General features: G+C 42.7%; 2 protein-coding genes across 9 annotated transcripts in view; both read right to left on the minus strand.

Moving 5' to 3' along the window:
• Nucleotides 1–17,615, minus strand: part of LOC148085075 (NACHT, LRR and PYD domains-containing protein 3-like) — a 117,088-nt gene continuing 99,473 nt past the window's right edge. For 6 of the 8 annotated variants that reach the window (XM_087783239.1, XM_087783245.1, XM_087783240.1 and 3 more), the window contains 7 exons: nt 16,127–16,303; nt 10,690–10,863; nt 3,278–3,454; nt 1,771–1,947; nt 1,558–1,710; nt 1,200–1,246; nt 1–766 (listed from right to left, as the gene is read on the minus strand). In XM_087783239.1, the coding sequence (XP_087639365.1) occupies nt 225–766; nt 1,200–1,246; nt 1,558–1,710; nt 1,771–1,947; nt 3,278–3,454; nt 10,690–10,863; nt 16,127–16,303 (1,447 nt within the window). In that variant the 3' untranslated portion in view covers nt 1–224. The remainder of the gene's footprint in view (nt 767–1,199; nt 1,247–1,557; nt 1,711–1,770; nt 1,948–3,277; nt 3,455–10,689; nt 10,864–16,126; nt 16,304–17,615) is intronic. The other 2 variants (XM_087783242.1, XM_087783244.1) reach the window with 2 other exon arrangements.
• On the minus strand, nt 7,322–8,569 carry LOC148085076 (uncharacterized). The gene has a single exon (XM_087783250.1). The coding sequence runs from the start codon at nt 8,567–8,569 to the stop codon at nt 7,322–7,324; it is 1,248 nt and encodes a 415-aa protein (XP_087639376.1).

Raw genomic sequence — 17,615 nt, forward strand, 5'->3', positions numbered from 1 at the left:
TTGAAAGTTTTAAAGCAAATGTTTTATTAAACATGATGAACATCATGAGTGACTCGTGCTCCACTGAACTTCAAGTCTTCAGTCGACTCAACAAGTGATGAAAGAGTTTCTTCAACAACATTCAGATCAACACGTTTGTTTCAGGAGCAGATTTCTTCCATCATCACTGTCAGCACTTTAATGATGATTGACAGCAGCTACACAAGTGTGTTGGAGGAACACACTCACACACTCAGGTCACACACACACACTGAGGAACCAGAACCAGGAACCTCTGTGAGTCCAAATCCCAGGTACAAAGGTTCAGTGGAGATGAAGAAGGTTCTGAGGTGTTTCCGTTCATCAGAGGAGACACTGAAGAAGCTTAAATATCCAGGTTCAATAAAGTTCATCTTCACTGCTACTCTGTGAGAAACTTCTTGACTCTTGATGACAGTTTCTTTCTTATCGTGATAGAATTTATATCCTTCATCATCAGAGCAGCTCAGACTCCAGGAATAACGGTTCTGTCCAAACTCAGACTCGTCTTCTTTCCCTCCGTCTCTTCTGAGAGTCAGTGCGATAGAAGCTCCTCCTCTCCACTCCAGCTCCCAGGAACATGGTCCAGTCACAGCTTCTCTGCTCATCACCTGAAGACACCGGTGGAATCTGTCGGGATGGTCCAGATAATCCTGATCCTGCGGCACAAGTTCCACCGTCCTGTTGTCGTTGGACAGTAGGAGGCGCCGGTGTGCTGTGTCCGGGTCCAGTGAGAGTGGACGGAAGACTGAGAGAAGAAGACACGAGAGGTGATGATGGTGGAAGAACTTTCTCTTCAAGACAATCATGGACTCAGTGTCCCAGCAAGCCAGGGAGGGCTGCTGTGTTTGTTGACATCTAGTGGAGATCATCACCAAAGTGAAGTCTTCTGAGACTGGGACCACCTCCAGAGAAGAACCAGGAGGAACATCTCAGAATCATCTTGTCACATTTGATTGACACCAGTGTGTCCATATCAAGTCAGCAGCTAAACTAGCATGAAGCTAACATGATGTTTCTTCATGTTCTTGAAACATCTCTGTGTTCATCTCCACCATCATCCTGGACTTGATGAAGCTCCATCAGCAGATTCAAGTGTAACAACATCTCAACATCACAACTGCTCCACTAGAAGCTGACAGAGTCAAGGAGTTCTCATCCATCAATCAAATCAAACTTACAAATCTTATCTCCAGATGTTAACCTCTGTGGTCCACAGTGATCCAGCCTGGAGGAAGAAACATTGAGAAGATCAGATTCATTTGACTTCAGATGCTGCTAAGTGGACGTTCTTCCATGACTGTGTTGACCACAACAAAGATGGATCTAGAATCACTCGCTCAGTCTCCACTGTCTCCTTGTTCTTCCACTGGTGTCCAGCAGGAGAACATGGAGAAGCTCTGAGAGTTGGATTCATGTGCTCAGTTCAGATGAAGAGTCTGAGCAGCGTCACACACTCACATCTCTCTGCTTCTGATCACATGTTCAGTCTGAAGATCTTTGGAGCTCAGTCAGTGAGTTCTGCTGCTCCGTCCATACCTGAGAGTCTCCAGTCCAGCAGACAGCAGCTCCAGTCCTGGTCCTCCTGGATGATTGAAGCTCAGGTCCAGCTCTCTCAGATGGGACGGGTTAGATGTCAGAGCTGAGGCCAGAGAAGAACAACCTCCTGCTGAGATCTGACACCCTGACAGACTGTAATGAAGGAGAAACAGTTTCATTAAATCAGAAGAACTGAAGACATGATGTTCTGACCTGAGAGTCTCCAGGTGACAGTGTGGACTCTTCAGTCCAGCAGACAGCAGCTCCACTCCTGGATCCTGCAGGTCAAGGTTCTCACTCAGGTCCAGTTGAGTCAGACTAGAGGACGGAGAGCTGAGGACTGAGGACAGAAGTGAACAACTTCTCTCTGACAGTCGACAGCAGTTCAGCCTGTGAAAGAGACAGAAACGTCAACAAGAGACTTTTTCTCTATTTTGCCTTGAAAGCCTTGATTGGAGGAAACACTGAACTCTTGACGTTCATAAGATCATCACATGATTGTGTGAACATTTGAAGACTTTGATTTCAATCAGGATCAACTTGATCAACACATGAAATAATGAAGTTTTCATCAGTTCAACACTTGATGTATAAATGATCACATGACTCACTGTTGTGAGAGGATTGATGTGTGTTTGTGTTTAATGTCAGTGTTAGTGTTATTGTTGTGTAACTCCACTCACACTGTTGTGTAACTCCACTCACACTGGTGTTGTGTAACTCCACTCACACTGGTGTTGTGTAACTCCACTCACACTGGTGTTGTGTAACTCCACTCACACTAGTGTTGTGTAACTCCACTCACACTGGTGTTGTGTAACTCCACTCACACTGGTGTTGTGTAACTCCACTCACACTGGTGTTGTGTAACTCCACTCACACTAGTGTTGTGTAACTCCACTCACACTGGTGTTGTGTAACTCCACTCACACTGGTGTTGTGTAACTCCACTCACACTGGTGTTGTGTAACTCCACTCACACTGGTGTTGTGTAACTCCACTCACACTGGTGTTGTGTAACTCCACTCACACTTGTGTTGTGTAACTCCACTCACACTTGTGTTGTGTAACTCCACTCACACTAGTGTTGTGTAACTCCACTCACACTAGTGTTGTGTAACTCCACTCACACTGGTGTTGTGTAACTCCACTCACACTGGTGTTGTGTAACTCCACTTTGACTCGTTGTGTGACTCATGTTGTGTGACTCGTGTTGTGTGACTTGTGTCGTGTGTCTCTCGTTGTGTTAGTTGTGTTGTTCAACTTAAGTTTAGTGAATTGTGTTGTTTGACTTATGTGAATCATGTTGTGTGATTTGTGTTGTGTGAGTCTTGTTGTGTGACTTGTGTTGTTTCTCAAGTGTTTGTAAAGATCAACCTGCGTCTCATGGAAGCTTCAAGAACCAGAGAAGAGAGTTTGTTCTAATTGTTGATGGTTTTCTTCAACATTCAATGATTTGAACGTCTTTTACTGTCGAGTCATGATAGAAATACTAGAGTTTAGTCTCCAGACTGTGTTGATAAATATGTCAAGATGACTTGAAATATTCTTCACCTTCCTGTTGTGTTCATGAAATATCATCACTTCTAGAACCAAGTTCATGAGTCGAGGAAAAGTCATTCAAATCCTCTCAGAGTGAAAAAGGTTTCATGAAGAAACATGAATCCATTCACTGTTTACATCCATGTGTGTTTGTGTTTGTTTGAAATGATGTTCTGACCTGAGAGTCTCCAGGTGACAGTGTGGACTCTTCAGTCCAGCAGACAGCAGCTCCACTCCTGGATCCTGCAGGTCGTAGTTGTGACTCAGGTCCAGTAGAGTCAGACTAGAGGACGGAGAGCTGAGGACTGAGGACAGAAGTGAACAACTTCTCTCTGACAGTCGACAGTAGATCAGCCTGTGAAAGAGACAGAAACGTCAACAAGAGACTTTTTCTCTATTTTGACTTGAAAGCCTTGATTGGAGGAAACACTGAACTCTTGACGTTCATAAGATCATCACATGATTGTGTGAACATTTGAAGACTTTGATTTCAATCAAGATCAACTTGATCAACACATGAAATAATGAAGTTTTCATCAGTTCAACACTTGATGTATAAATGATCACATGACTCACTGTTGTGAGAGGATTGATGTGTGTTTGTGTTTAATGTCAGTGTTAGTGTTAGTGTTGTGTAACTCCACTCACACTAGTGTTGTGTAACTCCACTCACACTGGTGTTGTGTAACTCCACTCACACTGGTGTTGTGTAACTCCACTCACACTGGTGTTGTGTAACTCCACTCACACTAGTGTTGTGTAACTCCACTCACACTGGTGTTGTGTAACTCCACTTTGACTCGTTGTGTGACTCATGTTTTGCGAGTCGTGTCGTGCGACTTGTGTCGTGTGAGTTATGTTTCATGACTTGTTTTGTGTGAGTCGTGTTGTTTGAGTCATGTTGTGTGACTTGTGTTGTGTGAGTCATGTTTCATGACTTGTGTTGTGTGAGTCGTGTTGTTTGAGTCATGTTGTGTGACTTGTGTTGTGTGAGTCGTGTTGTGTGAGTCGTGTTGTGTGAGTCGTGTTGTGTGAGTCATGTTGTGTGACTTATGTTGTGTAAGTCGTGTTGTGTGAGTCATGTTGTGTGACTTGTGTTGTGTGAGTCGTGTTGTGTGAGTCATGTTGTGTGACTTGTGTTGTGTGACTTGTGTTGTGTGAGTCGTGTTGTGTGACTTGTGTTGTGTGACTCGTGTTGTGTGAGTCATGTTGTGTGACTTGTGTTGTGTGACTTGTGTTGTGTGTCTTGTGTTGTGTGTCTTGTGTTGTGTGAGTCATGTTGTGTGACTTGTGTTGTGTGAGTCGTGTTGTGTGAGTCGTGTTGTGTGAGTCATGTTGTGTGACTTGTGTTGTGTGACTTGTGTTGTGTGACTTGTGTTGTGTGACTCGTGTTGTGTGACTCGTGTTGTGTGAGTCATGTTGTGTGACTTGTGTTGTGTGACTTGTGTTGTGTGTCTTGTGTTGTGTGTCTTGTGTTGTGTGACTTGTGTTGTGTGACTCATGTTGTGTGTCTTGTGTTGTGTGACTTGTGTTGTTTGAGTCATGTTGTGTGACTTGTGTTGTGTGAGTCATGTTTCATGACTTGTGTTGTGTGAGTCGTGTTGTTTGAGTCATGTTGTGTGACTTGTGTTGTGTGAGTCGTGTTGTGTGAGTCGTGTTGTGTGAGTCGTGTTGTGTGAGTCATGTTGTGTGACTTATGTTGTGTAAGTCGTGTTGTGTGAGTCATGTTGTGTGACTTGTGTTGTGTGAGTCGTGTTGTGTGAGTCATGTTGTGTGACTTGTGTTGTGTGACTTGTGTTGTGTGAGTCGTGTTGTGTGACTTGTGTTGTGTGACTCGTGTTGTGTGAGTCATGTTGTGTGACTTGTGTTGTGTGACTTGTGTTGTGTGTCTTGTGTTGTGTGTCTTGTGTTGTGTGAGTCATGTTGTGTGACTTGTGTTGTGTGAGTCGTGTTGTGTGAGTCGTGTTGTGTGAGTCATGTTGTGTGACTTGTGTTGTGTGACTTGTGTTGTGTGACTTGTGTTGTGTGACTCGTGTTGTGTGACTCGTGTTGTGTGAGTCATGTTGTGTGACTTGTGTTGTGTGACTTGTGTTGTGTGTCTTGTGTTGTGTGTCTTGTGTTGTGTGACTTGTGTTGTGTGACTCATGTTGTGTGTCTTGTGTTGTGTGACTTGTGTTGTGTGACTCATGTTGTGTGTCTTGTGTCAGAATCAGAATCAGAAAACCTTTATTAGTCCCGCGAGGGGAAATTCGGTTTAACAACAGCAAGAGAAATAAAAACACCCAGAAATAAAAACGAGAAAGAAAATCTAAATGGAATAAAAGATAAATCTGCGCTATATAATATATACACAATAATATTTACATAAATAACAAGAGGTGCAGTTAAATAGTTATCTTGGTGTGTTCTTGTTGTGGAGTCTGATGGCAGCAGGGAGGAAAGACCTGCGGTACCTCTCCCTCACACACCGGGGATGGAGCATCCTATCACTGATGGAGCTCCTCAATGCCCTCAGTGTGTGCTGGAGAGGGTGAGACAAGTTCCTCCTTATGGAGCCCAGCTTGCTCCGCATCCTCCCTCCAGTCACTTCCTCCACAGGATCCAGGGGGCGCCCTAGGACGTAACCGGCCTTCTTAATAAGGCTGTCCAGTTTAGCCCTATCCTTTGCTGTCATGCTGCTCCCCCAGCAGACCACACCGTTGAAGATGGCAGAGGCCACTACTGAGTCATAGAATGACTTCAGGAGTGGCCCCCGGACACCAAACGACCTCAACCTCCGGAGCAGGTAGATTCTACTCCGCCCCTTTTTATAAAGAGCAGCAGTGTTATCCACCCAGTCCAGGCGGTTGTTGAGGTGAACACCCAGGAACTTGTAAGTCGTGACAATCTCAATGTCCTGTCCCTGGATGTTCAGTGGTGAGAGGGAGATGGAGGGACACCGCCGGAAATCCACAATCAACTCCTTAGTTTTGCTGGAGTTGATCTGAAGGTGGTTTTCCAGGCACCAGTCAACAAAGTCCTGGACAAGTCCCCGGTACGGCCCGTCATCCCCGTCCCTAATGAGGCCGACGATGGCGGAGTCGTCCGAGAACTTCTGCAGGTGACTGGTGGGAGACAGGTGTTGGAAGTCTGCAGTGTACAGTGAAAAGAGGAACGGTGCTAACACTGTTCCCTGGGGGACCCCTACACTGCACAGTACAGTCCTCGAAACACCATCCCGGGTCCTCACGAACTGTGGACGGTTGGTGAGGTAGTCCACAATCCAGTCCGTGAGGTGAGTGTCCGCTCCAGACAGCTCCAGCTTGTCCCTCAGGATGTTTGACCTGATGGTATTGAAAGCACTGCTTAGATCCAGGAAAAGGATCCTCACAGTGCTTCCAGGCGACTCCAGGTGAGAAAGTGCTCGGTGGAGAAGGAAGATGATGGCATCCTCCACGCCGATGTCAGGTTGGTAGGCAAACTGCAACGGATCCATGGAGGAGCGCACCAGAGGACTCAGGTAACTAAGGACCAGCCGCTCCAGAGCCTTCATAAGGTGGGATGTCAAGGCCACAGGTCTGTAGCAGCTGGGATCCCTAGGGTGCTGAGTCTTCGGCACCGGTACCACACAGGACGTCTTCCACAGTAGTGGAACTCTTCCCAGGGTCAAGCTCATGTTGAACAGAAGTCCAACAATTTCACTTAACTGGTCAGAGCACGTCCTGAGTACTTTGCCACCGATGCCGTCTGGTCCAGGGGCCTTTGTTGTCTTGGTTCTCCTAAGCTGATTTCTCACCTGGAGAGGTGTGAGGGACAGGCTGGGGTGGGGGGGCATTGTCCCCTGTGGAGTCAGCGGGGGGGCTGAGACAATACAAGCTCGGGGGAGAGGAGAAGGTAAGTGTAGAGGTGTGAATGGTTGAGCAGGGGGGGGAGCCGACACCTCAAACCTTGAAAAATAACTGTTTAAGTTGTCGGCCCAATTTTTATCCCCCGCTGCTACAGAGAGCCTGGTCTGATGTCCGGATATGGATTTTTTTTTTTTTTTTTTTTTTTAGAATCCCTTATTAGTCCCACGAGGGGAAATTCAACCATTCACACATACTGATGTGAGTAGGCTGCACACTTGCGCCAAGTTCACCATCAGGAGCAATCAGGGTGAAGTGTCTTGCTCAGAGACACAACGACACAAGCTTGTCTGGAGCTGGGATTGAACCTGCAACCTTTTGGACTGCAGGCAACCACTCTACCATCTGACATCTCTCCAGACATCTCTGGTGTTGTTGTTGGCCAGACTCTCTTCCATCCTCCTCCTGTACCTCCCCTTTCCCTCCCTGATCTTTCTTCTCAGCTCCTTCTGGACTGCCATCAGATCCTCTTTGTTTCCTGACCTAAAGACTCTCTTCTTCTCCTTTAGGAGAGCCTTTATATCAGGATTAATCCAGGGTTTGTTGTTGGAGAAGCATCGTACAGTTCTGGTTGGTACAATGCTCTCCACACAGAAGTTTATGTAGTCCGTGACACATGAAGTTAGTCCGTCAATATCCTCCTTGTGGGACTCACTGAAGATGCTCCAGTCCGTGGTCTCAAAGCAGACCTGCAGAGCTTCCTCAGCTTCTTCAGACCACTTCTTGACTGAGCGAGTCACTGCTGGTTGCCTGCTCACAAGTGGCTTGTAAACAGGTAGGAGATGGACCAGACAGTGGTCAGCTCGTCCCAAAGGAGGAAGGGGGGATGATAAATAAGCGTCTTTAGTGTTCGCATAGAAAAGGTCCAGTGTGTTATTGTCTCTGGTGGCACAAGTGACGTACTGCGTGAATTTGGGCAGACAGGAGGAAAGAGATGCGTGATTAAAATCACCGGAGATAATAAAGAGGGCCTGAGGGCTCTGAGTCTGTAACCCGTTCACTACTCCAGTGATGACGTCACATGCTGCCTCCGCGCTCGCCGACGGTGGAATGTACACAAGCACCGCGACAACATGTGAAAACTCCCGTGGCAAGTAGAAGGGTCTCAGACTCAGCGCCAAAAGTTCAATGTCAGGACAGCAGTGTTGATCCTTTAAAGTGACGTGCCTGGGAAGGCACCACTTCTCGTTGACGAACACTGCCAGTCCTCCGCCCTTTCTCTTCCCGCTCATCTCCGTCCGGTCCGCGCGTAATAAGCAGAATCCATCCAGCGCAGCAATCGCGTCCGTGTGGTTCTGGTTCAGCCACGTCTCCGTGAGCATCAACATGCTGCACCGTCGATATTCCGGGTCGAACCTGGTCGCCGCCGCGAGTTCGTCCATCTTGTTTGGCAGAGATCTCACGTTGCCCATGACGACGGACGGCAGCGCCGGTCGATAAGCTCTCCTCAGCTCCCGGCGTTTAACTCCGGCGCGGCGTCCCCGTCTCCTCTTCATAATATCCCGGGGGATGATGGGTCGCTCCTCCGGCCGCACCGCGGAGAAACGCAGCGCCAGCAGCTGATCCCGACTGCAGACGATGGCCATTACGCGCGCAGGACGCCCGTTGCGCACCAGAAAAGGCGATGAAAAACTTTCCTTTTTCACTGAAAGTTTCCAAATTTTATAGAAAACTGTCCGCGAGTCTTAAAGAGACAGTATGATGAAAAGAAAAGTTTGAAAAGACAGAGGCAAACCTCGGAAAAAAGTAATAAACCCAAAAAACACTCGGAGCTGCTGTTAAAGTCGCCGTCCTGTCGGCGCCATCTTGACTCATGTCGTGTGACTTGTGTCATGTGACTCGTGTTGTGTAAATTGTGTTGTGTGACTCGTGTTTTGTGACTTGTGTTGTGTGAGTCTTGTTGTGTGAGTCGTGTTGTGTGACTTGTGTTCTGTGACTCTTGTTGTGTTAGTTGTGTTGTGTGACTTGTGTTGTGTGACTTGTGTCGTGTGACTCTTGTGTCGTGTGACTCTTGTGTCGTGTGACTCTTGTGTCGTGTGACTCTTGTGTCGTGTGACTCTTGTGTTGTGTGACTCTTGTGTTGTGTGATTTGTGTCGTGTGACTCTTGTTGTGTGACTTGTGTTGTGTGAGTCGTGTTGTGTAAGTTGTGTTGTGTGAGTCGTGTTGTATGGCTCGGGTTGTGTGAGTCGTGTTGTGTGACTTGTGTTCTGTGACTCCTGTTGTGTGAGTAGTGTTGTGTGAGTTGTGTGAGTTGTGTCGTGTGAGTTGTGTTGTGTGACTTCTGTTGTGTGAATTGTGTTGTGTGACTTGTGTCGTGTGACTTGTGTCATGTGACTCGTGTTTTGTGACTTGTGTTGTGTGAGTCGTGTTGTGTGACTTGTGTTGTGTGACTTGTGTTGTGTGACTTGTGTTGTGTGACTCTTGTTGTGTTAGTTGTGTTATGTGACTTGTGTTGTGTGACTTGTGTTGTGAGTCATGTTTTGTGACTTGTGTCATGTGACTCGTGTTTTGTGACTTTTGCTGTGTGACTTGTTTTGTGTGAGCTGTGTTGTGTGACTTCTGTTGCGTGACTCATGTTGTATGAATTGTGTTGTGTAACATTTTTGTGTGAGTTGTGTTGTGTGATTTGTGTTGTGTGACTCATGTCATGTGAGTTGTGTTGTGTGACTCGTGTCATGTGAGTTGTGTCGTGTGACTCGTGCTGTGTTAGTTGTCTTGTGTGACTTGTGTTGTGTTAGTTGTGTTATGTGACTTGTGTCGTGTGACTTGCGTTGTGGGACTCGTGTTGTGTTAGTCGTGTCATGTGACTCATGTTGTGTGACTCGTGTTGTGTTAGTTGTCTTGTGTGACTTGTGTTGTGTTAGTTGTGTTATGTGACTTCTATCGTGTGACTTGTGTTGTGTGACCCGTGTTGTGTGAGTCGTGCTGTGTGACACGTGTTTTGTGAGTTGTGTTTTGTGACTTGTGTTGTGTGAGTTGTGTGAGTCTTGTGTGAGTCGTTTTGTGTGAGTCATGTTGCGTGAGTCGTGTTTTGTGACTTGTGTGAGTCATGTTTTGTGACTTGTGTTGTGTGAGTCTTGTTGTGTGACTTGTGTTGTGTGACTTGTGTTGTGTGACTTGTGTTGTGTGAGTTGTGTGAGTCTTGTGTGAGTCGTTTTGTGTGAGTCATGTTGCGTGAGTCGTGTTTTGTGACTTGTGTGAGTCATGTTTTGTGACTTGTGTTGTGTGAGTCTTGTTGTGTGACTCATGTTGTGTGACTCGTGTTGTGTGACTCGTGTTGTGTGACTTGTGTTGTGTGACTTGTGTTGTGTGACTTGTGTTGTGTGACTTGTGTTGTTTCTCAAGTGTTTGTAAAGATCAACCTGCGTCTCATGGAAGCTTCAAGAACCAGAGAAGAGAGTTTGTTCTAATTGTTGATGGTTTTCTTCAACATTCAATGATTTGAACGTCTTTTACTGTCGAGTCATGATAGAAATACTAGAGTTTAGTCTCCAGACTGTGTTGATAAATATGTCAAGATGACTTGAAATATTCTTCACCTTCCTGTTGTGTTCATGAAATATCATCACTTCTAGAACCAAGTTCATGAGTCGAGGAAAAGTCATTCAAATCCTCTCAGAGTGAAAAAGGTTTCATGAAGAAACATGAATCCATTCACTGTTTACATCCATGTGTGTTTGTGTTTGTTTGAAATGATGTTCTGACCTGAGAGTCTCCAGGTGACAGTGTGGACTCTTCAGTCCAGCAGACAGCAGCTCCACTCCTGGATCCTGCAGGTCGTTGTCACTCAGGTCCAGTAGAGTCAGACTAGAGGACGGAGAGCTGAGGACTGAGGACAGAAGTGAACAACTTCTCTCTGACAGTCGACAGAAGTTCAGCCTGTGAAAGAGACAGAAACGTCAACAAGAGGATTGATTTGTGTTTATATGAGAAACAAACACAAGATAACATAAGGAAAAATAAGTCACAAAACAAACAACAATGACAAATGAAAATAAAAACACCCCCCAGGGATCATACCCATCAACCTTGTTATTTTACAAAATACATACATTTATCAAGAGTTAGAAAAAGAAAATCAATAAATGCATTTAAACAGACAAAATGGAAAATAAAATGACATCTCCTTAAATGAAATCGCTTCTAATTGGTTTTACATATTCTGTCCATTTGGTCCACATCCTGTAGAACTTGTCCACTTCTGTTTGGAGGTCAAAGGACAACTTCTCCATCTTATAGATGTCGTAAATGATGTCAATCCAGTCCTCTGTCGTCGGTGGTTCAACTTGTAACCACTTCCTCGTGATACATTTTTTACTCGCTGCCAACAATATGAAAAGCAATTTCTTGTCTCCATTGTTCCAGTTTTCGATGGTAAGTCACCAGGTACATGTTTTCACCTTTACAGGGAAGATTCTCACCAAAAATGTTGTTAATATGGCTGTGGATCTCTGTCCAAAAAGTTTGGATTCCACTGCGGCTCCAGAAGACATGCCAGTGATTTGCTCCATTGAACCCGCAAAGTCTCCAACATGCTTCATCCGTGTTTTATTTGAACGGGTGTGATAAAAAATCGAATAATATTCTTCCAACAGAACTCCCGCCATGTATTTGATCTTGTTGAGAACCATTGTAGATGACAAATTTTTTCCCAGCTCTCATTTGTGATTGATATATATCTCCATCCTTTTCCCATCACTGCCTTATATATCCTGTGTTCTCATGTGTAGATTGTCGAAATCCTTTGTACAATTTAGATACTATTTTATTGCTATATTTGCCTCCAATAATGAAATAAAAATCTCTAATAATCCTTTTTCACATCATCAATTGGCTTTTTCAAATTTTGATTAAGATCATTTCTGACTTGTAAGTATCTGTAAAAATCCTCTTTTTCTAAACCGTGTTTTTTCTGAAGGTTTTCAAAACTCTGAAAATTCCCTTTGTAAATAAATGATTGATAGTCAGTTATACCTTTTAAGATCCAAGTCTTAAATCTGCCGTCCCTTTTATTGGGCACAAAATCGGAGTCAAAAGCACCTCAAGATCCTCGGGGAACCTCTAGGTGGCATGATTTAACCAAGTCCTGCCAAGATTTGAGAAAAATGCTTGTAAAAGTATCATCTTCAACCTTCACTTCATCCTGCAGCTTCTTGTCTGCCATGAGAGAAATCAATGGAACACCATTTACACTAGAACCTTCCAAGTTCTTCCAGCCTGCAGTGTAAGATCTCGAACAGAGACAGATGAAGGGCCTCAGCTGTGCTGCATGGTAATAAAGTTGAAGGCAGGACAGGCCCAGACCTCCCTTCTCTTTACTTAATTGCAGTGTTTTATATCTGACCCTGGGTTTTTTCCCTTCCCACACAAATCTTGAGATTAATCTGTCCCATTCTATAAATTGTTTTGTTGGAATTTTGACCGGGAGACATTGAAAAAGATATAGTATTCGTGGCAGAATATTCATTCTGATGGAGTCTATCCTTGAGTGAAGATTTAAGTACAGTATAGTTGCCCATCTTTGTAAATCCAACTTAATTCTTTCACTCAAAGGTCCATAATTGATGTCATACAGTCTCAGCAAGTCTCTAGATAGTGACACCCCTAAATATTTGATGAGTTTTGCATCCCATTTCCAGTTATACATAGTCCTGATGTTTGATGGTGGGTCATAGTTCAGTGTTAGAACTTGGGTTTTATCAATATTAACTTTGTAGCTGATAATAGACCGTATTCTTTTAACATCTCCATCACTTTATGGGGTGTCTGAGTAGGTTGTGTTATGGTCAACAGTAAATCATCAGCAAATAACGTGGACATCATGACCCCTTGGATTTCTGCCCTCTGCCTGATCCATTGACCCAGAGGTTCTATGAAAATGGCAAACAATAGTGGTGACGCACAACAGTCTTGTTCCTCTCTCCACAACAAATGATTTGGTTAAATCTCCATTTTAATTCTAGCCGTTGGTTTTTTGTATAATGCTGCAAAAGTATCAATTATAGTTTCATGAAATCCAAACTTTGATAAAACTTTATATAAAAATGACAAACTTACCGAGTCGAACGCCTTTTCTGCGTCCAGACTCAGTAACAACGTTTCCAAGTTTTGATTCCCAGCTTGTCTTATCATGTGTAATGCTCTCCTGATGCTATCTTGAGTTTGTCTATTTCCAACAAAGCCTGTCTGGTCCTCATGAATTAATGTAGGTAAGATTGGTTCAATTCTTCTTGTAAGTATGGAGGTGAACAGTTTATAATCAATGTTCAAAACGCTCACTGGACAGTAATTCCCACATTTTATATTATCTTTCCCTTCTTTGGGAATGACAGATATGATCGCCTCACTCCATGAGGTACAACTTTATGTTCTAAAACCCAGTTAAATGTTCTCAGGAGTGTAGTAATTAGCTGATCTTGCATTATTTTGTACCACTCGGAGGTAAATCCATCTGTTCCGGGGGATTTCCCTCCTTTTAATCTTTTAATTGCTGATCGAAGTTCATCTTCTGTGATTTTTGATGTTAATTTTTCGTTTTGTTCATCGTTAACCTTTGGAAGCTCAATTTGGGATAAGAATTTGTCAATCTGGTGGACATTAGCTGTTTGAGGTTGAGAATAGAGCTTTTCATAACATTTTAAGAAACATTTCTGGATGTTTTGTTGATTAGTTTCCACTTTTTTAGTTGTGGGGTCTCTGATGTTGTGTATAGACCGGTCAGCTTGCTGTTTTCTCAATTTGTAGGACAGGAGCCTCATAGATTTTCCACCAGCCTCGTAGTATTTTTGCTTGGTGAAAAGTAGTTTTTTTGTATTTCATGTGTATTTATTTCATCTATTTCTTTTCTTAGTTTTTGGACTTTCAAGTTAGTGTCATCATCTAAGGACTGGGAGTGTTTCATTTGAGTTGTCCTCAGTTTGTCTTCTGATTCCATAAGTTCTTGTTGTCTAAGTTTCTTCTCATATGAGGAGATAACAATTATTTTACCCTCAACACAGCCTTTAGAACATCCCATAATATAGGTGGTGATACTTCCTTGTTATCATTTAATTCTAAATAGTCTTCAATTTCGGCTTTCAGTTTATCTTTAATAGCGTGGCTATTTAGAATGTTTGAATTGAGTCTCCAGACTGTAGATCTACGCTTTTTCCCAGACCAACCGTCATGTAGACCGGACCGTGGTCGGAAACACTACTGGGGCCTATTTCACACTTATTTACCCTTTGATCCGTTTTAAACATGAAGAAATAGTCAATGCGAGAGTAAACATTATGAGCTGCTGAGTAATGTGTATATTCTTGATTTTTTGATTTCAACTCTCTCCAAGTGTCAATAATTCCCACTTCTTCCATAATATTGTTGAACTTTTTGTTGATGTTTCTTGTGTCTGACTTGCCATTAGATGAGTCCATTTTGGGGTTAAGTCGAATATTGAAGTCGCCCACAAATCAACATCCCTTGGCTTTTTGTTGTCATTATTTCAAGTAAACGTTTATAGAAGGACCAGTCGCTCCAGGTGGAACATACATGTTAAAGAAACTCACTAATTCATCTTCAACTTTACCTGTAATTATTATAAATCTACCTTCATTATCTTTATACTCTGAAACGTGCTGGTAATTTACTGCATTATTTATGAGGATCACACTCCCCTCCTTCTTCCTGAACTATGAGAAGCAAAATAGACGTGTTTAAATCCTGATTTATTCAGTTTACCATGTTCTGTGTCATCAAGATGTGTTTCTTGTAAGAAAGCAACGTGGATTTTATCTTTCTTAAGGTATTTTCAAATTACAAAAAGATTGAGATAAATCACAATATTTTAACTTCCCAAGGTCATGAAATTGAGGAGGTGTATTCTTACAAATACTTGGCTTTTATGATTGATGACCACATCTCTTTTAAAATGCACATACAAAACCTGGTAAATAAACTGAAGCTAAGGTTAGGCTCGACGACGAGTCGAAGCTACCTTCCTGACCGTTCTTGATTCTGGAGATGTGTTGTACATGAATTCATCAGCTCACTGTCTAAAGATGTTGGACACTGTGTAACATGGAGCCTTGAGGTTCATGACAAACTGAAGACCCTTAACCCATCACTGCACACTATACTCAAGAGGTCACTGGCCTTCGCTCTCTTCGCCACGACTTGGTCATCGGCATGTTTGTATCTACAAGGAGATTATAGGTTATGAATGTTCCTCCAGCTCGTACTGAACTGGGTAAAACAGCTTTTAACTTTTCTGCGCCGTCATCGTGGAAGAAGCTGAAGAAGCAGCACAAGTTTGACAATCTAGTGACTTTTGACAAATTCAAGGCTGTTGTCAGGAATTTGACGTCGGACTCTATCAGCGAGTGTGAATGTTTTTAGTCAGTAATCTTTTATCTTTTCTGATATTGTACCAACGCACTTAATACTGTATGAAATAGTTTTTATGTGTAACTGTGTTTTGCTGTCCATCCTGTCCAGGTCTCTCTTGTAAAAGAGATTTTAATGTCAATGAGACAAACCTGGATGAATAAAGGATAAATAAATAAAATAATAATACAGAGTTATTCATTCACTGTTTGTGTGTTTGTGTTCACGACACATGTTCAAGTGTTTGCTCATGAAATTCAAATGAAAAGTTGATGTTGTTTCAAAAAGTGACTTTAGAAAATGATGGATTTACAAAACAACGTGAAAGAAAAACCATGAAGAGAGAAAGAAGGAGTGAGTTGGTGACACAGAGATGAGTTGAAATGAAAGATATGAGCAGGATGTGAGACGACACTGTTGAATATTGTGATGAAGAAGAACATGTTTGACTTTTCATACAGTTGCTGATGTGTTCATCACACATGCTCACATCACCATGAACATTACCCTGCATTGAAATCTAGCAACAGAACGAGTGATGACATCACAAGAGTCTCTCAAATGTGTTTGAATGGATCTGAGATCAGTAAATATGTGTCAACATACTGAACAGCACGACCCAGCAGAAGAACAAATCAAGTTCAAGTAGAACCTGCTGAAGACTGAGGTCACTTAGAATCATCTGCTTCATTGAAGAACTCACTGAAGACTCAACTTTGACTCTCTGGAGTCTCACCTCTGACTTTCACATGTTCTGAAGCTGAAGACATGATGTTCTGACCTGAGAGTCTCCAGGTGACAGTGTGGACTCTTCAGTCCAGCAGACAGCAGCTCCACTCCTGGATCCTTCAGGTCAAGGTTCTGACTCAGGTCCAGTTGAGTCAGACTAGAGGACGGAGAGCTGAGGACTGAGGACAGAAGTGAACAACTTCTCTCTGACAGTCGACAGTCTCTCAGCCTGTGAAACAGAAGTGTGTCGTCAACAAGAGGATTGATTTGTGTTTATATGAGAAACAAACACAAGATAACATAAGGAAAAATAAGAAGAGTCACAATTCTTTTCCAGAGTAAAAATATATTCAATTTAATCAAGACACTGATTCAATCGTGAAGATTCACTTCAGTCAATTTCTTGAATTTGTTTTTTAACATTCAATTCAATATGAACAGGTTTACAAAGTTATTATTCATAACCGTGTCAGGTGTGAGTGTGAAGGTGTTGCAGGTAATACAAGCTCAAACAATGTGTGTGTGTTTGTCACTCACACTCCTGCACTCTCTCAACATTGTCGTCTTCATTTGAATGTTTACAGTTAGAAAATTCAAGGTGAATTCTCTCCATCTTTGGATCCAGTGGATCTATGTTGTGACACAGATGGAGTGTCAATCATCCTCCGTCACATTCACCTTCATTTCTTCTCCATGTTTGCTTCACATGAACTGAATTAGTTTCAACTTTTGAAACATTTGTCAAGTTTGGAGAATATTTTTGAAGTTGTTTCTGGACATCAATCAATATATGGATCAGTTTGTTTCCATCTGGTGACACTTTTTATTCATGATTCATAAACATGTTTCAATTGAAGATGTTTGGACATTTTCATATTTTCTAATGATATTTTTTCACATTTATCAAAGTCTTCAAAGTTTTCCTCCATCATTGTTCAAACGTGTCGTTCCTTTAAATCTCCAGGTTTCAAATGTTTTCTCTGTAGTTCCAGGTTTGACTATGGAGGCCTAGGAGGGTCAAACCAGGATTTACTGTCAGCTTTCATTGATATTTGAAACAATCTTCCATGTTTGAAGACAATACTTTTGGCAGAGATGACATACAATACATTTGTGACTCGAGCGTCGACTCAGTTATTTTAGTGAGTCTAAAGTCAAATCATCTTCTGTTCACTGATCCATGCTGTGAGTCTTTATTGAGTGAATCTCCTATAGATGGTTCATCTAGTGACTCGAACATGGCAACAGACTTGATTGACAGGACTATGTTGATGGTTCAATGTTTGATAATAATCAGTGAAAATCTAATGGTTTTCATACAAGTCATGAGTTCATTGAATCATCTGGTGTTTTTCATTTGAGCTTCAGACTAACTGTTGTTGTAACTTGTTTCTACTTTGAATATTCTTTGTATTATTGTGAAGTTTTCAGTGGATTTAAGTTCATGTTATTTATTTATCTTGTAAAACGTTTTTAGTTTTATTTTGAAAGTCCACTTCCTCTCTGTTTATCTCACAAGAGTTCAAAAGTCTAAGAAGAAG

Source organism: Callionymus lyra, chromosome 2 (genome assembly GCF_982586985.1).
Source record: "Callionymus lyra chromosome 2, fCalLyr1.hap1.1, whole genome shotgun sequence".
NCBI classification, from domain to species: domain Eukaryota; kingdom Metazoa; phylum Chordata; class Actinopteri; order Syngnathiformes; family Callionymidae; genus Callionymus; species Callionymus lyra.

What these genes read in the sequence shown, in the direction of transcription:
- LOC148085076 (XM_087783250.1), bottom strand. Translation starts at nt 8,569, where the DNA reads ATGGCCATCGTCTGCAGTCGGGATCAGCTGCTGGCGCTGCGTTTCTCC.